Source organism: Macaca fascicularis, chromosome 8 (assembly GCF_037993035.2).
Source record: "Macaca fascicularis isolate 582-1 chromosome 8, T2T-MFA8v1.1".
NCBI lineage: Eukaryota > Metazoa > Chordata > Mammalia > Primates > Cercopithecidae > Macaca > Macaca fascicularis.
Window position 1 is genome coordinate 132,845,830 of NC_088382.1, and position 22,910 is coordinate 132,868,739.

The 22,910-nt window shown below is 50.3% G+C and overlaps 2 protein-coding genes across 3 annotated transcripts in view; one reads left to right on the forward strand and one right to left on the reverse strand.

Annotated features, from left to right (window-relative positions):
- The window catches only part of FAM83A (family with sequence similarity 83 member A), a 29,525-nt gene extending 19,138 nt beyond the window's left edge, over positions 1–10,387 (forward strand). Inside the window, exons 4-5 of one of the 2 annotated variants that reach the window (XM_015455147.3) lie at positions 7,458–7,717; positions 9,741–10,387. In XM_015455147.3, coding sequence (XP_015310633.3) covers positions 7,458–7,717; positions 9,741–9,820 — 340 coding nt within the window. In that variant the 3' untranslated portion in view covers positions 9,821–10,387. Of the gene's footprint in view, positions 1–7,457 lie in introns of both variants that reach the window. The other variant, XM_005564019.5, reaches the window with a different exon arrangement.
- Positions 10,388–20,758: 10,371 nt separating this feature from the next.
- The window catches only part of C8H8orf76 (chromosome 8 C8orf76 homolog), a 56,775-nt gene continuing 54,623 nt past the window's right edge, over positions 20,759–22,910 (reverse strand). The window contains exon 8 of the mRNA XM_005564023.4: positions 20,759–21,065. Within this exon, the coding sequence (XP_005564080.2) occupies positions 20,871–21,065 (195 nt within the window). The 3' untranslated portion in view covers positions 20,759–20,870. The remainder of the gene's footprint in view (positions 21,066–22,910) is intronic.

Consider the following 22,910-nt stretch of genomic DNA (forward strand, 5'->3'; position numbering starts at 1 on the left):
GGTAAGGGGTAATCCTTCTGCAGGGTTTGTTAGAGGGAAAGTGTTGGAGAAACATGCCTTCCCCCAACCCCTAACCCCTCTGCGCCCTGCTGCCCAGCCCACTCTCCGAGTAAAGAAGCCAGCAGAGAAGTCGGAAACCATGTCCACAGAAGGCAGATGGGAGTGGAGTTCATCCCTCCCTGTCTTATGGGAGCTACTGGGGAATTAAAATGAAAAACAAAATCTCCTCTCAGAAAACTTCCCTACGAAAGTAGAAGTGAAGGAAAACAGTTGCGTTATCAAGTAAGCGTTAGACCAGAATACAATGCACATGATGGGCAACTCACTACAGAGACAGCAGGCAGAAAGAAACGTCCCTCTTTCATATCGCAAAGTGGATCCAACCCATTTCAGTAGGGAGGTTCCGCTTGTGGAGTCGGAGGACAGCTGCAGTCAGGCCTATCTTCTTCCAGAACACCGCAGGATGGAGTGTGACTTGCACACAGCTAAAATGTTTCAAGTAGAAAACGAAGAAGGGGAAGGTCTCTTCCCTTATTTTCAGTGGGAAGAACTAAGCATCTCATGTTTAATTTATACTTGCCCTTCCAGAGTCCATTACACAGCCCAGAGGCCCTTGCCCTAGTCAGGAGGAAGCAGAACTAACATTGCCGAAGGATGTCAGGGCCTGGGCCAGGTGTGATCAGAACTTTAATAAGGGCTGGGTGCGATGGCTCACGCCTGTAATCCCAACACTCTGGGAGGCTGAGCGGGGTGGCTCACTTGAGGTCAGGAGTTTGAGACCTGCCAGGCCAACATGGTGAAACCCTGTCTCTACTAAAAATACAAAAAATTAGGCCGGGCACAGTGGCTCACACCTGTAACCCCAGCACTTTGGGAGGCCGAGGTGGGTGGATCACCTGAGGTCAGGAGTTCAAGGCCAGACTGGCCAACAAGGCGAAACTTGTCTCTACTAAAACTACAAAAAATTAGCCAGGCACGGCAGCAGGTGCCTGTAATTCCAGCCACTTGGGAGGCTGAGGCAGGAGAATTGCTTGAACCTGGGAGGTGGAGGTTGCAGTCAGCTGAGATACACTCCAGCCTGGGCAACAGAGCAAGACTGTCTCAAAACAAAACAAAACAAAAAAAAACGGACTTTAATCAGGATTTAATCCTTATGACAACACTTTGAAGAAGGCATCATCCCATCACCCTCCTCATTGACAGAGGTGGGGCGGGGGATTTAGGCACAGAAAGGGGAGGCAACTGACCCAGGGTCACCAGCTTCCTTCACTAGGGTCACTGGCTCTCCAATCCCTGTGAAGCTGGGAGCTGGGCCTGTTAGCCAGATGTGCAGCCCAGGAGGAAGGTGGCTGTAGCCTGAATACATGCAGGGCCATTTGTGTTTACTGTCATTCCTGAGGGTTGTGGAGGAGCCAGCTCCTGCAGGGAGCACAGGACACCAACAGTGATTTTGCCCTTGACATTCAAAGGTGATCTGCTTACTAGCCTTTCAGGGGATCATCTTCCTCAGGACCAGTCTCCCCTTAGAGTTGTTTCCAGTAAAAACAAAACAAAACAAAACAAAAAAACCAGAAGAGGCAGGCCCTTTATCCCTTTCTTTTAGCCCAGCTACCTGGAGCTTCAGATATTTTGGCCCCTCCTTCCGGTTGTATATGGTTCTCCCAAACTGAAGAGCCCTGCTTCCTCTGCTGAGGCTAGAGGGCTGACGTTGTGCATTTCAACACTGAAGGGCTGGTTGAGGGACTGACCCCAGCATAGGTGCCATGCCAGTGCCATCAAGAAAAATTGCAGAGCGGCCAGAGGGGATTTGCGTGTGTGCTCTGAGATCAGCAGGAGCTAAGGAAGTGCTCTGGGGTCAGCTGAGAGGGCGCCACCACTTCTGCCTGGCAGGTCCAGGAGGTCGGTGCCATTGGCTGGAGTTGGGTCTTGAAGGATGGGAATGATTTCAGGGGGTGGGGAAGAGGCAGGCAAAACTGGGCATTGGGAACAGCACGGAGAACAACAACAGCAAGGCATCATCCTGGCTTCTAACTGGCCTCCTGCCCATGGGTTTTCTCTCCCAGGAACAGAACACAAACCAGATCAAACCACTTTAAAATCCTTCAATACTCGCCACTGCTCCTAGGGAAAAAAAAAAAAACAAAAAACTACATCCTTACCAGGGCCTCTATCTCAGTAGGATGCCCCCACTCCTCCACGGGGTTGGCGCCACACTGGCCGCCTCCTGGGTCTTTCGTGCTCTTTCAAGTCTCAGGGCCTTTGCACTTGGTGTTCGTGCCCTCCGTCGGAGAGCTCATTCCTGCTGTCTCTATCTTGCTAACTCCTCATCTTGCAGGTGGCGGCTTCCAGATCATTGCCTCAGAGACCTCTGATCACCCCCTCCCGAGCCCTCTTACCCTCCATGGCTTCACTCCCATCATGATTTGGAATTATTTATTTGTGAACTTGATTAGCCAAGATTATAAACAACATGAGGTCAGGGACTCGACTGGGTATGTTTTCTTCTCTGTTGCTTTCCTGGCATGAAGTATGGTAAATACGGCATCTCATGCATTGTACATGGCCACAAATATTTGTTGAATGAATGAATAAAAGCACATTGGGTTCTGAGCATTCAGTGTCCTGAAAGATTATAGTTTTTCAAATTGTGCCTTACCATCCATTAGTGGGGTGTGAAATCAATTTAGTAGATGATGTCTAGCATTTTTTTTACATGACACAGAATAGAATAAAAATAATCAGAGCACACTGAGGTAAAGGATGTTCTGGAAATTATTGTGTGGTTATGTACTTGTAGGTCATGATGTAAAATGTGCTTTTCCAAGAATAGCCAAGATAAATCCAAAGAAGAAAAACAAGCAGGGAGAACTTGCCCTACCAGAGTTCAGGACTTGTCATGAAACTGCGGTAATCAAGACAATGTGGCATTGGAAGAGGGACAAATTGACACACAGAACAGAAAGCTCAGGCACAGATTCACACATGACAGAGCATGTCAGAGCAGTGGGGAAAGGAGGAAGTGGAAAAAATACCCCCCCGTATGTAAAACGGGATTACTACCCACCTCGCATGCATTTGTTTACAAATCAACTTGCAATTGATGAAAAGAATTTGAATGTTGAAAATAAACTTTAAAACTCTTAGTAGATTTATTTAAAAAAAAAAAAAAAAGCATTGACCATAAAAGTTTGCTTAATCTGACGATATTACAATTAAGAATGTTGGTTCATTGACATCTTGGCTGGGCACAGTGGTTCACCTCTGTAATCCCAGCACTTTGGGAGGCGGAGGCAGGCGGATCACCTGAGGTCAAGAGTTCAAGACCAGCCTAGCCAACATGGTGAAACCCTGTCTCTACTAAAAACACGAAAATTAGCCTGGTGTGGGGGCAGGCGCCTGTAGTCCCAGCTACTGGGGAGGCCAAGGCAGGAGAATCACTTGAACCCAGGAGGCAGAGGATGCAGTGAGCCGAGATTGAGCCACTGCACTCCAGCCTAGGGGACAGAACGAGAAAACGAAGGAAGGAAGGAAGGAAAGAAGGAAGGAAGGAAGGAGGGAGGGAGGGAGGGAGGGAGGGAAGGAAGGAAGGAAGGAAGGAAGGAAGGAAGGAAGGAAGGAAGGAAGGAAGGAAGGAAGGAAAGATATCTTAAAGAAAGTGAAAAGTCAGTTACGAACTGGAAGCAGCTATTGAAGATGCACACACCTGACAGAGATTAGTGCTGAGACTCACAAGGGCACAAGAGCACAGCAGAAAAGTGGGTGGGAGACGTAAGTAGGCATTTCACCAAGGAGGCAACACATGGTTAAAAAACAAAAATAAAAACAAAAACAAAAACAAAAAAAAACATGTGGAAAGATGTGCAGCGTCATGAGAGATCCGAAAAATGTGAGTCGAGGCTAGAATGAGTCCCCATTTCACACCTCTCCAACCAGCATAGAAATGAAAAAGACTAACCATACCAAATGGTGGATTTCAGGGATCTTTCACACACTGTTGATGGGATTGCAAATTGGGACAATGACTGTGGAAAGATTTTGGCCCTTTCTCTAAAAGCGGAATACTCACCTAGTTTAAAACCCACCAACTGTACTCCTAGGTATATTTCCACAAGAAGCTGGTCCACATGTATGGTAGAAGACGTATGAGAATGTTCACGGCAGCACTGTTCACAACAGAACCCAAATGCTTAGCAGAGGGAGGTGATGAATGCACCACGAGACAGCCATCAGTGCCATATTACACAACAGTCAAAAATGAAGTACTGCAGGCCGGGCACAGTGGCTCACACCTGTAATCCCAGCGTTTTGGGAGGCCAAGGTGGGTGGATCACTTGAGGTCAGGAGTTTGAGACCAGCCTGGCCAACATGGCGAAACCCCGTCTCTACTAAAAATACAAAAACTAGCCATGGTGGCAGGTGCCTGTAATCCCAGTTACTTGGGAGGCTGAGGCAGAAGAAGTGCTTGAACCCAGGAGGCAGAGGTTGCAGTGAGCCGCGATCATGCCACTGCACCCCAGCCTGGGCAACAAGAGTGAAACTCCATCTCAAAAAAAATAAAAAAAAACAAAAGACAAAAAAAATTCTTTAATTATGGAAAAATGAAAGCAAGGTTGTTATGATCACAGGATTCATGACGTGCTGAGTTCTAGTTCAGGGGTCCTGGGAAAGGGATGCAAGGAGGGATGCTATGGCTTGATGTGGACTATCCTCAAGATGCTACCTTGGCCAGGTGTGGTGGCTCATGCCTGTAATCCCAGCACTTTGGGAGGCCAAGCAGGGAGGATCACTTGAAGCCGGGAGTTCAAGACCAGTCTGGGCAACATAGCAAGACCCCATCTCTGCCAAAAAAATTTTTTTAAGAGAAAAGTTTTTGAAAAGATGTGACCTTTTCTTTTAGGTAGTGGGTTCATAAGTGCTTACTATATTACTTAAAATCACCAATTAAATAGCTAAATAAGTGAAAATGGGTGATGAATAGACCAATGAGTAGAGTGGTCATGAGCCGAAGATGATTAAATGAATGCTACGTACTTATGGGCCAAACAACAATAGAAATAAAATGTATTTCTGCTCATGGGCTGTGATCAAAAGTATAAAAGCTAAAGCATGGCCAGGCACAGTGGCTCACACCTGTAATCCCAGCACTTTGGCAGGCTGAGGCAAGTGGATCACGAGGTCAGGAGTTCAAGGCCAGGCTGGCCAAGATGGTGAAACCCTGTCTCTACTAAAAATACAAAAATTAGCTAGGCATGGTGGTGGGCACCTGTAATCCCAGCTACTCTAGAGACTGAGGCAGACAATTGCTTGAACCCGGGATGCAGAGGTTGCAGTGAGCTGAGATCATGCCACTGCACTCCGGCCTGGGCAACAGAGTGAGACTCCATCTCAAAAACAAAAGGAAAAAAAAAAGCTAAAGCACGAGATGCCCGGGTGTGTAGGTGTCGGGGACTCTGGTGCCGGGCACAGTGCAATCAGGGACACAGGTGCTGGGGACCTGAGGAATTGCCAGGACGTCTTTGGACTTGTTCTTTGGACTTGTTCTTTGGACTTGTTCTGTTGAGCAAAGCAGCAGCTATGTTGCCCCATGTAGCCTGATTTAGACAACATAGGGCGACTGGCTTCTGAGTGTAGCGCGGCCCTTTGTCCCTGCAGCTTGCCTCCTGTCCCGTGGCGGGGCTGGTCCTTGGCTCCACTTACCTCTCTGGGGGTGTGGGTGGTTCCCTTCCTGAGGTGAGATTTAAACAAAGCCTCATTGCGGTTCCCAGGATTATCCGAGCCTTGTGCGGCCCCGCCCTGCCTCGCAGAGCAGGCAACTCCCAACCCCGGGCTGAGGCCAGGCCTTTGGGTGGCAAGACGGGTGGGCTGGGGCTGGGGGCTGCGACCCCATCCTTGGTGGGCCCCTTTCTGCTCAGCTCTGGCGCTGTCCCGGCTCGGCGACCATTGACCATTCCCCCGACCATGCTTCTCCCCTTGCTTCAAGTTCACCTGTGCGGGAGCCCAGGATCCTCTAGCCTGGTGCTCTTGGGAGATCTATGCTATTACCAGAGTTTCAAGCATTGCTTGGGGGAGGGGGGATTGGGGAGGGAGGGGGGAACGAAAGGAGTTTTCCATCGGAAACAGAAAAGATTTTGGGTTAAATCTGGGAATCTGGCCGGGCGCGGTGGCTCACGCCTGTAATCCCGGCATTTCGGGAGGCCGAGGCGGGCGGATCACGAGGTCAGGAGTTCGAGACCAGCCTAGCCAATATGGTGAACCCCTGCTTCTACTAAAAATACAAAAATTAGCTGGGCGTGGTGGCGGGCGCCAGTAATCCCAGCTATTCGGGTGGTTTAGGCAGGATAATCGTTTGAACCCGGGACGCAGAGGTTGCGGTGGGACGAGATCGTGCCATTGCACTCCAGCCTGGGTGACAGAGCGAGACTATCTCAAAAAAAAAAAAAAAAAAAACAACTCTGTTATACAAAGTATATACAAAGTAATAACTGCCTTAGGCATTTGGTTTTTCCCTAAAACCTGTAAGTGGTGGCCCCAGACCTCTCCTTGAGGGTGTCTCCCCACTCCCCCATCCCCTCCACCCCGTGTCTCCAGGGACGCAGGCCGCACGGCGCTCCTCCTCTGCTCATCCCAGCTGGGGCCCTGTGCCTGAAAATGGAGCCGAACCCTCTTTCAGGAATGCTTTAGATTTTCATGAAAGCACAGCCCGGCTTCCCAAGAGCAGCCTTTTGTATGGGCTTTCCCCACCCCTGTGTGGTTAAAGGAGCTGGCGCTCCACATTCCACAGGTGGAGAGAGAAGGCCCCGGCTGCTGGGTGACTCCCCTGAGCGCGGAGTCCGGGAGCCTGGGACTCAGCCCCCTTCTGCCTCCTCAGGGAGCCTCTAAGGGGCTGCAATCTGAGCACCACGAGGGAGCCTTGAGGCCAGGGATTCGCTCTGGCCTCTTAATTATTCGCCTGCAAACACATTCTGGCCCCTGAGCCTCAGTTTCGTCGTCTGTAAGAGAGGCGTTGCAATGTCTCCCTCTCAGGGTTTCTGCCTGGATGAAACGAGCCCGCCAGGAGGGGAGGGTGGGCATGGGGGTTGGTCCCCTTACGTCCCTGCCCCGGGGGGTCCCACAACTCCCAGACTAGTCACCCAGGAGGGTCTTGGGGCCCGGGCCGGCGAAACCTCCTATCTGTCCTCCTCTTCCTCCCCTCCCCTCCTCCTCTTCCTCCTCTTCTCCCTTCTCCCCTTCCCCCTCCCCTCCCCTCCCCTCCTCCTCTTCCTCCTCTTCTCCCTTTCCCCTTTCCCCTTCCCCCTCCCCTCCTCCTCCTCCTGTTCCCCCTCCCACATCCCCTCTCCCTCCTTTTCCTTCCTCCACCTCCTCCCTCCCTTCCCCTCCTGCTCCGCTTCCCCTCCCCCTCCTTCCCCCTCCTCCTCCTCCCTCCTCCTCCTCCCTCACTGTCTCCTCTTCCCCTCCAGCTTCACCTGGCTCTGCGGACACGTGCACCGGAACATCCTCTCCAAGTTCACAGGCCAGGCGGTGGAGCCGTTTGACGAGGAGTTCCGCCACCTCTACGCCTCCTCCAAGCCCGTGATGGGCCTGAAGTCCCCGCGGCTGGTCGCCCCCGTCCCGACCGGAGCAGCCCCCGCCAATGGTCGCCTCAGCAGCAGCAGCGGCTCCGCCAGTGACCGCACGTCCTCCAACCCCTTCAGCGGCCTCTCGGCGGGCAGCCACCCCCGCACCCGAAGTGTGTCAGCGTCTTCGGGGCCCGGCAGCCCCGCGGCCCCACACCCGCCTCCACCGCCCCGGTTCCAGCCCCATCACGGCCCTTGGGGAGCCCCGAGTCCCCAGGCCCACTTCTCCCCGCGGCCCCACGACGGCCTGCCCGCCGCCGTCTACAGCAACCTGGGGGCCTACAGGCCCACTCGGCTGCAGCTGGAGCAGTTGGGCCTGGTGCCGAGGCTGACTCCCACCTGGAGGCCCTTCCTGCAGGCCTCCCCTCACTTCTGAAGGTCCCTTCCCCTGCTGCCCTCTCCAGGCCCAGGACTGGGCACTCCCTGGGGCCCAAAGACCCACCACAAAGCGAATGGCGTTGAGCCACTTCCCTTTGAAAAGACACAGTCATTGCCATGGTTCAATGTTCCCAGGTCCCAGGCCATCCACTTGCGGGCCCCCACCAATCCTTGGGTTCCCTGCTCTAGTTCGACCCGTGCAGCACATTCCAGAAGGTTCCAGGGAGGTTGTGGGGCAGCTAGAGGACAAAATCATGAAAACGGAGCCCCTGTCTTCCAGAGATCATCCAGGGCTTTAATATTAATGGCCCCCTAAACTCTGTAAGAAGCTTGAAATGCAGCCCAAGTTTTACAAATGGGTAATCCGAGGCACTGAGAAGTAGATGGTGGGTTGGTACTTCTAGTTCCCAGTGCCTAGGAATGGTCCACTCCCAAGAGATTCAGGAAAGACAGAGGAGAAGCTGTGGGAACGTTCTGGATGTTTCGGGAAAGTTGGGCAAACTCCTCCTCCTAGGAAAGGCTAATACTAGGGTATCCCTGGGCCTGATGAGTTAGGGGTGAGGCCCCGGAACCCGTATCTGTGAGTTGTATGGGGGGCCATCTGAAGCTGTAGCCACCAGGGATGGAGCTAGCTGAGGAGTCTGGGGGGTCGGGTGGGACAAGACAGTTTAGTAGACTCAGATTCTTGCTTCAAAGAGCCTTGGGCTGGCCTGGAGGTCCCTGGAGTCTAGGCTGGACCTAGGAGCTTGAGTTGTCAGGGGCCAGGACTGGCGCCACCGCAGTGCCCAGGCCAGTCTTGAGCAGCAGGGAGGGCTCAGCTGTCCCCAGATCCAGGTGCCTCTGACCAGCCTGGTCACCTCCTGAGGAATAAATGCTGAACCTCACAAACCCCATCATTCATTCCTTCTCAATTCACAGTGCCCATCTTTGTTCCTGCAGTGGTACTAGGTCCTAAGGGCACAGCCTAGCTGAGTGTAAATAAATATAGGATGCTTAGAAAGCATAAAGGAGGGGCCAGGCATGGTGGCTCATGCCTGTAATCCCAGAACTTTGAGAGGCCAAGATGGGTGGATTACCTGGTCTCAAGACCAGCCTGAACCAATATGGTGATACCCCATCTCTACTAAAAATACAAAAATTAGCTGGGCATAGTGGCATGCGCCTGTAGTCCCCCCTACTCAGGAGGCTGAGACAGGAGAATTGCTTGAACCCAGGAAGTGGAGGTTGCAGTGAACTGAGATTGTGCCACTGCACTCCAGCCTGGGCAACAAAGCACGACTCCATCACAGGGGGGAAAAAAGAGAGAGAGAGAGAGAGAGCATAGAGGAGGGGTGGCCAGCCCTGTGGTGGGTGGGACATCAGGGACACTTCCCAGAGAAAGTAACAGTTAACCCTGCACCTCAGGTGTGATAGCGGGGTCAGTGGTATGTGATCCAGGCTGGGCAGCCAGAGGGAAGCAGGTGCCAACTCCACATCTTTCTTCTGTTTCTAGGCCCTCTCCTCCTTTGTCAGTTTTTGGCTGGGAAGCTCAGCCTTCGCCGTGGAGGGCCGAGAACACAGCACTGTTTCTCCTGGTGGCCTCTGACCCCTGATGGCTTGTGGCATCCTCCCCAGTCCCCTCTGCCCATCCATCCCTGTTCCAGTTCTCCACTGCTCCCAGCATGATCAGGGGCATCCTGGCTTCCAGTTTCTTTTATTATTATTATTAATAATTATTGTATTCCTGTCCTTCACTTTTCTTCTCCTTAGTTCCTGAAAGTAAACAAAACAAAACAAAAACAAAACAACAACGCTTTGGTTCCTGGTGGCTTTCTCAACCCCAGCCCTGACCCTGTGGTTTCACAGCTGGTGGCTGAGATGAGGTTAGAATGGCCGGGCCCGGCTGAGCATTCCAAATGGGATTTCACCATCTGCTGAGAAAGTTTCAGGAAGGCAAACCTTGCCAGGTCATAGAAGCCCCCAAGCCCAGCTTTCCAAAGGCCTCAGCCTGTGCCTGTGTCGAGCTCAGTCCTGGGAGATAGGGGAGAACCCACAGACAGGAACAAGCCCCCCTACTCCTGACTACCTTCCATCAGCAGTCTCCCCTCCGTGGTCGTCTTTGTTGACAAAGGTGCAGTTTCTCCTCTTCTGAGCACCTGTAACGTGTGATGCGCTGCCTGCTGGGAGGTTAGGTCGGGGCTGCCCCGGCGAGTGGAGCATGAGCAGAACGGCTGAGGGTCACTTCCAGGCAGAAGCTTTGAGAGCCTGGGCACAGGTTGCCACATAGAAGCAGCTCTCCAGTTGAAGCCCTCCTCTGCCAGCCTGGGGTCCTAAACGATGAGCAGAATCCCCACTCCCACCCACCAACCCGCAGTGGATATGTAGTGAGCAAGAAATAAACCTTTGTTGTTTAAGCCGCTGCGATCTGGGGGTTGTTTCTTCCTGCACCATGATCTAGCTTTGCCCGAGTGATACAGCCTCTGAGATCCCCCAACTCCAGGCTGGGCCATTGCTCTGGATTCCCGAGACCCCCCACCACACACACTGTTTCCACCAGAGGATTAGGGGTGGTTTTACACACCTGGCAATTGTGCGTCTGAAAGCCAGAGCAAGTCTTTATCCAACTTTCAAATCCTACAAAACCAGGTCACGTTCCATCGTTAATTCTGCTCTGGGTTATAATCACACCTGTACCTCCCTCGCTGGGGCCTGCTTGCTAGAGTGTCACTCTGTGTCTTTAAACATATGGAGTCTCTACTACAGTGTGAATTTCAACTACAGTGTGAATTTCAACTACAGTGTGAATTTCAACAGCCGCAGCTTAGCATCTCCACGTGCCAGGCACCATGTCAGCTCCGGGACGCGCATCTATCAGCCTCAAAGAACTCCCAGGGCACAGAGAGGACTGGGAGGGACCTGCATGTGAACAGCCACCATGAAGAACATGAGAGAATGAAAGAAATACTATGATCTTATTGTCCTAGGGTACCTCACCTAGGGTCAAACGCATCCCCAAACCAGGGACTTAGGATCACAGGACCTGTCTACAGGACTGTCAGCCAGCACGGCCTGAGGTGTGAGCTGCTAATGATCAACCCTGCTCTTCAGAGCCCCTCTCTCCTCGGAACGATCTGTTACCTGCACTTGGTCCTCATCAGATCCTGCTCTCCTGTCTCTCCATGTACATCATAGGAGCCCAGAGACCAAAGGTATCTCTCTGGACCCACAGGATGCCACAACGGTGCCACAGACAGTCTCAGGGCACAGTCAGTCCTCCCTGGTTGAACACTGGTGAGGAGCTTTGCTCCCACAGGGGAGATGAATATTCAGATACCCCGAGACCACCTTCACTCTCTGCCCCTCCAGAATGCAGGGGAGGAAGGGCTGCTCTGCCTTCACTTAGTCTTCCTGCTGGCCCTGCTGGCCTGTCATGAAATGCCAAAGCAGCTTCTTCAAATATTTCACTTTTTCTTTTCTTTCTTTCTTTTTTTCCGAGGCAGTGTTGCTCTGTCGCCTAGGCTGGAGTGGCGTGATCTCAGCTCACTGCAACCACCGCCTACCGGATTCAAGCGATTCTCCTGCCTAAGCCTCCCAAGTAGCTGGGATTACAGGCACCCGCCGCCACATCGACTAACTTTTGTATTTTTTGTAGAGACAGGGTTTTGCCGTGTTGGCCAGGCTGGTCTCAAACTCCCGACCTCAGGTGATCCACCCACCTCAGCCTCCCAAGGTGCTGGAGTTACAGGCGTGAGCTACCACGTCCAGCCCAAATATTTCACTTTCTGAACTTGATCCAAGAAGCCGGTGGACACAGAGAAACTGTCACTCACTTTCCTAGCTTCCTCCTGAAGATTGTCTGTGTGTTGGAACAACTGTTATTAGAGGACGTAAATATCACAGATACACATGCAAACAGAAACACAACCTCCTCTTGCTGTTATTCACTATATTTGGTTGACCCAGGCATTGCTTCCTAGGGCGCTCCATCCTTCTTTCCTCTGTAGTGTGTGGTGAAGGAGAACATGAAACCATGATGCAGCACACGGAGCGGACAGAGAGGCCCCGGCAGACAGCGGCGGCGGCATGCAGGGGAGGCTGAAGTCCACCATAGCTATGCTTGCCAAGGCCCCCTTCCCCTACTGTCCACTCCCTGAGTCAGGCAAGGATGCCCTTCACAAATTCACACGAAGACACTTTCTAGGCTAGTGGCCTTGACTTGAGAACCGAGATTTCCAGATTCTCCCACTGACATGGTGGTAAGTGAAGAATCGCCAAGCTCGTTGAGCCCTACCTTACCAGTCTCCCTGGAAAAATATAAGCAGGACTTTCCCTTGTTTTTCAGGAAAGTGGAGGAATAAGAAATGCAAACCCTGGAGGTAAGGAAGATGCCACCGACAAAGCACGCAAAGCAGCCCAGAGAAAAGGGAAGAGTAAGAAAATCCTCTGAGGAGTAAGAAAATTCCAACAGGGCTTTCCCCTGTTTGTGTTTGGAAGGGCAGTGGGTTCCTAGGGCTGCTGGGACATAAACACCACACAATGGGCAGCTTCAACAACAGAAATGTATTCTCTCACAGTTCTGGAGGCTGGAAGTCCAAGACCAAGGTGTCCACAGAGCTAGATTCCTCTGTGGTCGCTCTCCTTGGCTCACAGCCTTTCTCCTTTCTTTTGCTGCCCCTTTACGTGGCCACCACTCTGTGTGCCTGTGCCCCAGGGGTCTTCCTGTGTCTCCAATTTCCTCTTCTTATAAGAACACCAGTCAATTGGATTAAGAGTTTAAGGAGCTGTGCACAGATGCCAGGTAGACCTACGATGGTTAATTTCATGTTTCGACTCGGTTATGGAGTGTCCAGATATTTGGACAAACATTCTTCTAGATATTTCTGCGAGGGTGTTTCTGGATGATACTAACACCTGACTTTGTAGATGGAGTAAAACAGATTATTCTTCCTAATCTGGACGGGACTCATGCAGTGGTTTCCCTGCTGAATATCCTATTCCAAATCCTGGATTTGCAATTAAAAAAGGGGTATAGAGTCGTGGAGGTCTGGGCTTGGGGAGGCCAGCCTTGGGTTCCACTTCAAAGGGACCTGCATTCGTGTATTTCATCACAGTTGTGGCCTACAACGTGCCAGGGGAAAGAGACTAGTGCTGGCACTCAGCTCACATGAAGGTGTCCGGAGCCTCCCTGCCTCTGGCATTTGCACTGCCCTGATCTGTGGTTTGTTGGACTGACAGAGAATGATATGGAGCAGCGACAGGGGCAGGGAAGGTCTGTATGAGGGGAGGCATCAGTGCTGAGACCTGGAAGGGAGAAGGAGCCACCCACACAAAAGGCGGGCAAGGCATGCCAGCCAGAGGGCAGAGCCTTGGGGAAGAGCTTGGCTCTGTTCAACATGGAAAGGGAGCTACCGAGCGTGATGCCCTTTCCACCAGGATGGATCCCCAAGGTGCCTCTTCTTGAGTTCACCTCCACCCTCCAGGTGAGCACTTATACCTGGGGCTTTCCCAGAAAACACATATTGCTTGAAGCTTAAAGGTAGTTTAACATTTAGAAAGTAAAATCAGATTTGCCATTTAAAGCACAGCCCAATACTAGCCATTCCCGTTCACAAGTTTTCCGCCTGACTACAGCCAAGCTGCTCACCAGGGCATCAACGGGGCCTCGTGATTCAGCGCTGGCTCACCTGCCAGCCCCATTCCCTGCCACCTCCCTTCCTGCCACTCACCTGGCCCACCAACCTCCACTTCCTCTCTGCCTTTGCTATCCTTATCCCTCAGCTGAGGACTGACACGGTACCTCTCATTCTCCACCGAGCCTGCTGCAAACCTTCCCCTCTCCTGAGATCTAACTCAGATGTTACCTTCTTCCTGAAGCTTCTTTGAGAGCCCTAGCCCTTGTCTGCATGCTGCACTATCCAGGCCTCCCTCCCTCCTACCCCCTCTTAAGTTCCACTTCTGGCCGGGCGTGGTGGCTCACGCCTATAATCCTAGCATTTTTGGGAGGCGGAGGCAGGCGGATCACCTGAGGTCAGGAGTTCGAGACCAGCCTGGCCAACATGGTGAAACCCCATCTCTACTAAAAATACAAAAATTAGCCCGGCGTGGTGGTGGGCGCCTGTAATCCCAGCTACTTGGGAGTCTGAGGTAGGAGAATTGCTTGAACCTGGGAGACAGAGGTTGCAGTGAGCTGAGACCGCACCATTGCACTCCAGCCTGGGCAACAAGAGCAAAACTCCATCTCAAAAACAAAACAAAACAAAACAAAACAAAAAAACAGTTCCACTTCTGTGGATGTCCTGAACCTCTAGTAGATGGGAGCTGCCTAAAAGCTGGTGTGGCCTCTGATCTTTGATATTGCCTACAACAATGCTAAATCAAGGTTTACCATTAAGCCGATGAGTAAAAGTATGTCATTTATAAAGAGCCTTCTGAGACACAGTGCTATTCTAAAGCCAAGGTAAAAAGGATTCAAGTGGCCTACATTAGGATTCTTGAGTTGCAAGGACTGGGTTACCTGGTGTGTTGGTTTCCTGTTGCTGCTGTAAGAAATGACCACACGCACAGTGGCTTAGAGTAACACAACGTTTTCATCTACAGCTCTCTCATTCCGACTCTCAGACGGGTCTCACTGGGCTCAAATCAAGGTTTCTACAGGGCTGTGCTCTTTCCTGGACACACTATAGGAGAGAATGTTTCCTTGCCCTTTCTACCCAAATTTCTTGGCTCATAGCTCCTTCCTCCATCTTTAAGTTAGTGCCATATCATCTTTCCGACTCTGATTCTCTCTGCCTCGACCTTCTATTTTTAAAGATCTCAGCGATGACATTGGGCCCACTTGGATAACGCAGGATAATCTCCCTATTTTAGTCAGCTGATTAGCAACCTCAATTCCCCTTTGCCATGTAACCTAATGTATTCATAGGTTCTGGGGATTAGGATGTGGGCACCTTTGGGAAGAGGACCTTCTTCTGCCGACCACACTCCAGGGTTCTCATGGAGGCCTCAGGCCCTAGAGACCAGGAAGGGCCTGGAATCGGAAGTAGTAAAGCAGGCAGGTGTAGTGGCTCATACCTGTAATCCCAGCACTTTGGGAGGCCAAGGCAGGCAGATCACCTGAGGTCAGGAGTTCAAGACCAGGCTGACCAACGTGGAGAAACCCTGTCTCTACTAAAAATACAAAATTAGCCAGGCATGGTGGTGCGTGCTACTCGGGAGGCTGAGACAGGAGAATCGCTTGATCTCGGGAGGCTGAGGCTGTGGTGAGCCGAGATCACGCCATTGCACTCCAGCCTGGGCAACAGGAGTGAAACTCTGTCTCAAAAAAAAAAAAAAAAAAGAAAAGAAAAGAAAAAAGAAAGTAGCAAAGCAGAGAACTGTCCCTCTGGCCCTTTGGGGCATCTCCTTCATTTTGCTTCTCTGCAGACCTGCCCTGTCTATTCCTCAGTCACCTTGGCAGAACACAGCCACCCCCCCGCTTTTGAGCTTGTTAGGGTCAGACCCATGAGAAGAATCATTCTGAACCTCTGGGAGAGAATCTGATTGGCCAGGTACAGCTTGGGTCAGGTACACCCCCCGACTCCCCCATCAGTTAAGGTCATTGAGTGCAAACATGATTGCTAGGTACTCGCCCCTGTGAAGAAGGGGGCAGTTCCCAGGGGGGCAGGGGTAGTGGTTAGCTCAGAAGCTGGGCCGATGCAACACCAAAGCGCGAGGCGATGAAGCCACTCTGTGCGAAGGAGGGAGAAAAGGACAAGAAGGACAAACGCCTTTCCTCTCCCAACTTCTTTAGCAAAGTCTCCCGATGGACACATTGTGACTGGGAACACGGAACTGGAGCTGTCACTCTTCGGACTGTTCTTCTGCAGGTTGGGGGGCAGGGGGCATTCTCCTCAGCTTCTGACCCTACAGCGCAGGGCCAGGCACGGAGAAAGCGAGCGTGCGTGGATGACCGAGTCCGACCTCACTGGGTGTGCAGCCACACTGGCAGAGTTCTCGGCTCTTCTGCACATCCCTCTCTGCTTGCTCATTGTTTTGTTGTTTTGATGAAGCCCCTGGAAAGCAGGGTGTAGACAGATTACCTAGATTCAAGTTCAAAAGCACTATAAAGCTGCCCTTTAAAACCATCTTTTAGGCCAGGTGTGGTGGCTCACGCCTATAATTCCAGCACTTTGGGAGGCTGAGGTGGGAGGATCACAAGGTCAGGAGATCGAGACCATCCTGGCTAACACGGTGAAACCCCGTCTCTACTAAAAATACAAAAAAATTAGCCGGGTGTGGTGGCGGGCGCCTGTAGTCCCAGCTACTCGGGAGGCTGAGGCAGGAGAACGGCGTGACCCTGGGAGGCAGAGCTTGCAGTGAGCCGAGATTGCGCTGCTGCACTCCAGCCTGGGCGACAAAGATTTTTTACCCAAGGTTTTCCTAAAAGGAAGCACATTTTTTTGGAAACATGGTACTGTGCAGGGGACAGGCACTGGTAGTGGGGCTGGTGGACGGGGCTGTGTGCTTGTGGCTTGCCATGCCTCAGACTGCCTCTGCAAGGGCCTGAGCTCCAGGAAGGCAGCAATGGCAGAAGCCACCACATGTCCCACATGTCCACAGAGCTGAGCTCCACCACAGAAGGCAAACCGGAGACAGCACCCTAGAGCTTGTGATCTGGCCAGGAGGAATTATACAATAAATTAATTACAATTCCAATAAGCCCTTTGTTTAAAAAAAAAAAAAAAGCACAGGGCATATGATGACATTGGAAGGGGAACGTGAGCCAGTCTGGGGATTGGGCAGGAACATCTTGTCTGAGAGTGACCTTTGGGTGGAGATCCATAGGAAGGGGACATTTAAGGCTGGGCTGGGGGATTGCAGGGGAGAATGTTCAAAGTGGAGGTGACTGGATGGGCAAAGGCTTGAGCAAGGGTAAGCTTGAGGAGTCCAAGAACAAGAGAGGAAACCAGGGTGAGTACAGTACCAAGGGGAGCAGAGCGAGCTGGGCTGGAGTGGGTCAGGACCAGGCCATGTGGGGCCTCGCAGGCCTCATGAAGGACTATGAGAATGATGTGCTGTTTGTTTTTATGAGATGGAGTCTCACTCTGTCGCTCAGGCTGGAGTGCAGTGGCGCGATCTTGGCTCACTGCCACCTCCGCCTCTCAGGTTCAAGCAATTATCTGCCTCAGCCTCCCAAGTAACTGGGATCACAGGCACCCGCCACCACGCCCAGCTAATTTTTGTGTTTTTAGTAGAGACGGGGTTTCACCATCTTGGCTAGCTGGTCTTGAACTCCTGACCTCGTGATCCACCCGCCTCGGCCTCCCAAAGTGCTGGGATTACAGGCATGAGCCTCTGTGCCCAGCCAGGACTGTGAGAATGACCTTTCTAAGATCCCTCTGGCTCCAGTGTGAAGATGGTAGGGGTGTGAGAATATAAAGGACAAAAGATGGCTGGGCGCAGTGGCTCACACCTGTAATCCCAACACTTTGGGAGACTGGGGCGGGCAGATCACCTGAGTCCAGGAGTTCAAGACCAGCCTGGCCAACATGGTAAAACTCCATCTCTACTACAAACACAAAAATTAGCTGGGTGGGGTGGTGCAAGCCTGTAATCCCAGCTACTTGGGAGGTTGAGGCACGAGAATCGCTTGAACCCGGGAGGGGCAGGTTGTAGGGAGCCAAGATCATGCCATTACACTCCAGCCTGGGTGACAGAGCAAGACTCCATCTCAAAAAAAAAGGAAGACTCTTATCAGCTCAGCTCAGACTCCCAGCATAGATTCCTCTTGAGGAGCAAATGTTGAAGACAGGCCTTTTGAGAGTGGAAGAGGCAAGACATTTCCCTTAGGTCCCACCCCATGCACCTGGAGTACAGTCACATCTGTGGCACACATTTGCTCACCTTCTAAGTGACTCACTCACTGTCGCGGGTAGTGATGTCGGAATTGGCAGGCCTGAAGGTTTTTCTTTAGTGTAATCATTGCTCAATTACCTTCACCATCTGTGCTGGAAATGATCGTGATGACTTTGTGTGATGACACCCAGAGATGCCCAGTATTCCTGGGTGTCCTTTCTCACCCTTTATTACAGCAGAGGCATCAGAGTTCAGGAGGCCAAGTTCTCACTTGCATCAACAGCGTCAACACATTGCTGCCAGGAAGGCGAGGCGGGGCGGAAGTGAGGTGTGAGCAGGATCTGTGAAGACCACTTCGGCATTCAGGATGGCGCAGACAGCAGGTCTGGGAGGAGAGCCAGAAGATGAAACGCTCAAAGCACGGGCCAGGTTGGCAAGTGGGCTAGGATAGAGACCGGAAGCCTAGAGGGGTTAGGGGAAAAAATGGGGCCTTTCTAGGGAGGTCAGATGGACAGAAGGAAGAGGTTTAGCTACAGACAGAAACAGGCAGGGTGCTAGGACTGCCTCAGCACAGTATCACATCTGCAGGGTATTAACCTTTTGCACAAATTAAGATGCTGGCCAATTCATTCAGCAATTCTTCCAACAAATATTTAGTGAGATGCCAGATTATTGTGCCTTGGGGATACAAATATAAACAAAACAGTCATAGTCCCTGACTTTTACAAAATTTAGTCTATCGTGGCAACCCATCAGGCAAACATGGAATAGAAAACACAGGAATAAGGGTCAGTATAGGAGTGAATGAGCAGTAAGGGAGCACAGAAGTGGGAAACCTCCCACCAATGGCAGGTCAGGAAGACTTCCAGGAAGCCGCAGGTAAACCAGACCTGAAAAATGAATGTGAATTAGCCATTGGATGGTGGGGGGAGGGGTTGAGGTGAAGGTCACAGTCCATTTAAAGGCGAGGAGCAGTGAAGGATGGGGCTGTAGGTAGCCAGAGCTACACCATGAAGGGCTTGGCAAGCCATGCTAGAGTTTATGCCCCATCCCGAGGGCAATCCACAACTAGACCACAAACTCCATGATAACCAGTGTCTCCCCAGCAACCACACAACGCTTGACACATCATAGCTCAGTACGTGATAGGTAAAGACCAAATGCATAGAGGGACAGCAATGAGGTGCTGTGGAAGGATGTGCACAATTTTTAATTCCTAAAATTGAAATGTCTACTAATTATACAAAGTCTTTGGCTTCACATTAGAGATTAAAGACTAAACGTGCAATTGCTGGTCATGCTATTGAAGTCACTAAAAGAATTGTTTGGCCGGACGCAGTGGCTCACGCCTGTAATCCCAGCACTTTGGAAAACCAAGGCAGGCGGATCATGAGGTCAGGAGTTCGAGACCAGCCTGGCCAACATGGTGAAACCCCATCTCTACTAAAAATACATAAATTAGCCAGGCATGGTGGTGCACGCCTGTAATCCCAGCTACTCAGGAGGCCGAGGCTGGAGAATTGCTTGAATCTGGGAGGCAGAGGCTGCAGCAGTGAGCCGAGATTGCGCCACTGCACTCCAGCCTGGGCAACAGAGTGAGACTACATCTCAAAAGGAAAAAAAAAAAAAAGAAAAAGAGTTGTTCAAAATGTAAGAGCAGTTCCTTGCCTGTTTTGAGGAGGGTACTAGAAAGGGCGAGCGAGAGGGAGGAGTGTGGAAGGGAAACCCTGATGACTACACCTTTTAGCCCACGGCTGGAATTCTCTTCCTCTGCTGAGAAAGACCAAATAAAAGCTGTGCAGGACAAAAAGACAAAAATGAGCCGGGCATGTTGGTGCGTGCCTCTAATCCCAGCTACTTGGGAGGCTGAGGCAGGAGGATCGCTTGAACCCGGGAGGCAGAGATTGCAGTGAGCCGAGATCACGGCACTGCACTCCAGCCTGGGCAAGAGCAAGACTCTGTCTCAAAAACAAAACAAAAGAAAAAGCTGTGCAGGACAACATTTGCTGAAGTTTTTGATTGATTATTAAATTCCTCATCAGGGAGCTCTTCCATCCCAGCTAATTCACTGAGTAAGGTAATGGCCCTTTGTATTTAAGATGATGTTACAGGCTGTGATTAAAATTCATGTGGCTGAAAAAGGACAGGATGATCAACCTAGCAGACAAAGCTCCACAGCTCTCGTGTTTCTGTGCGACGTGTGAAAGAGGCACTCAGTGCTCATTGTTCCAGTCTATCTTCTCCAAGATGTTTGCAGGGCGAACAGCCTTAAAAAGGAGACAGCGTCTACCTCTGGAGCAAAGGGCAAGCATGCTCACTGCCCATTATCAAAGATTAGAGTTTCCCAAACTCAGCACTCCTCTCCTGAAGGCAACCAGTCATGTGTGCATCACAAGACATGGTAATGCACATTCATTGTATGTGAACGTAGGCATTCCTTCTGTGCCCATTATGTGCCCTTGGGACTTGGAGGCAAGAGAAACTGATGCAAACACACTGAAGTTTATACTGCCTGCTGGGCCATGGGTCATAAAATCCTTTGTCTCTGACCCAGGAGTCTCCTTTCTGCCAGCATCCATGAAAAGTGGGAGAGGCTAACCTGTTAGCTTACAAGTAGGGTAAGATCTCAGACGCTTCACAGGGTAAGATCTCCAACCCTCCACAGCGCTTGGTACACCCTTCTTAGAAATAGCTTAGTTTCACATCTCAACATTCTTGGTCATTCCCAATGAATTTACCTAAACAACGTGGATTCTTATGGTGCTGGCTATAATATAGTAACTGTTTTTAAAAGACCACAAATCTAAAAGCCTCCTTGATACACTTCCCCAACAGATTACCTTCTAAAGGGGTAGTAGGCCTAAGATACAGTACTTATAATGGGATAGGAAAAATCCAAAAAGAAAACAAAACATAAACTGAATGCAGTAGAAATTATTTGAGACAGAAGCCAGTTTTATAAAACATAATCATTTATACTCCATGATTAGCAATGGATCCTGTCTGAAGTAAACAAGGACAACTAATACAGTACAAGATGTTTGTGGTTTTGTTTTTTATAACCCACTAAGCTAAGATTTGTATCTCTGTATGGAACTGATTTTCAAATGGACAGAAATGGTCTTTGATCTTTCTGAACCACTTGTCTTCAAATTCTTCTGAGGATGCAGTCACCAAGGCAGTCAGGGCTACGGAGCCAACACACTTCACCTCTGCGTGAACTTCATCTTTTATTTTTTCTGGGATATCTTCTCCCATAACCTGTAACAGGAGGGGGGAGAAAAAGAAAACTGTTCCAATAAGAGGCAGCAGACATGGAATGCTAGTTATCAACTGTAAAGGCTTTCACTCAAAGGCAGAAAATAGCAGCCAGGGGACATTCCCAACCCATTGAAAAGATGCTTGCTCGGAAGCAGTTATCCGTCTACCGCTATACCACCCTGAACGTGCCCGATCTCATCTGATCTCAGAAGTAGTTATCCAAGGACAAGTAAAATATCCCATATTTCTACTCTCATTCTCCCCAAGTGAAAGAATCACTTCGGTACTGCTGTGGCAGCAGTATTATTTGGCTTACCAGGAGTACTGAGTTACCCTCTTTGTTTCAAAGAGCATATTCTGTTGGTGAGAATGCAACTGTGCCATGTAGCTGGGCCCACCTTTTCCTGACCCAAAAGGACTCTAATCTCTCTATAACCAAAGCAATCTTAGGGATTTAAGGAGCCCGTTACCAATGAAGGTACAATACTGCCCCCTACTGGTCAGAATCAGGCCCAGATGAACACAGGGTCATGTCCCAAGATTCTGGGTTAGTTTCTTTGAGAAGACATCACAAAGTTAGGTTGTAGAAAGTTTGTACCTGATCCCACTAAGTAAGCAGTCTGACCTTGGGTAATGACAATGAACTAAAATTAAGTTCCAAAACATTTCATACTATCTGGCATGAAAGCTTACGTAGGTAGCCATGGAGCAGGGATGTTGTGGAGGGAATTTAAGTTCCACATAGATTTGCATTAGATAATCTCCAAGGTTCCTGCAAACTCGGATATGGAATGTGTTCATGAAAACTCAAACTATAATGAATTAAGAAGCAAGCTCAAAGAATGGTTTTGAGGACTGGGTTTAAATCTTCAAAGGTTACATATTGTTTGAGGAAATTGCCAATGAGAGCCAAGTTTCACTAGGCAACAGTCAGTATTTACTAAAGCCTGGTATGTCACCAGTTCTAAGATACCTTTTTGTTTTTGTATTTTAACATCTCTAAAATCAAGATGTAGCTGAGCCAGGTGTGGTGGTTCACACCTGTACCCCAACACTTTGGAAGGCCGAGGGCAGGATGGTCGCTAAAGGCCAGGAGTTAGAGAGGGCGGCCAGGGCAACAGAGCAAGATCCCCGTCCCTACAAAAAAAAAAATTATTATTATCATTTTTTGTGAGTCAGAGTCTCGCTCTGTCGCTCCAGGCTGGAGTACATGCCACTGTACTTCAGCCTGGGAGATAGAGTGAGACCCCACCTCCAAAACAAAACAAAAAAAATGTATTTGATAACCACTAGAGTGAGGCTTTATGTGATACTGTAAATGGCATCTTCTTTTTCTTTTTTTTTTTTTTTTGAGACAGTCTCGCTCTGTCGCCCAGGCTGGAGTGCAGTGGCGCGATCTTGGCTCACTGCAACCTCTGCCTCCTGGGTTCAAGCTGTTCTGCCTCAGCCTCCCGAGTAGCTGGGATTACAGGCATGCGCCACCAGGCCTGGTTAATTTTTGTATTTTTAGTAGAGACGGGATTTCACTGTGTTAGCCAAGATGGTCTTGATCTCCTGACCTCGTGATCCACCGGCTTCGGCCTCCCAAAGTGTTGGGATTACAGGTGTGAGCCACCGCGCCCGGCTGACATCTTATTTTTCTTTTAGTGACACATCAAATGATATGTCTTACAACTGATGATTTTCTAGGTTCAATGAAATGTAGTATTTTAAAATCTGGGATAAAACACCAAAAATGCCTTTCTTAAAAATAAAAAAAGATAAATGAATAACAGTAAGCCCAAACACACTATTTCCCAAAGAGGGATGGGCAGGTACAATATTTACAGGTGTCCAAAAATCTGC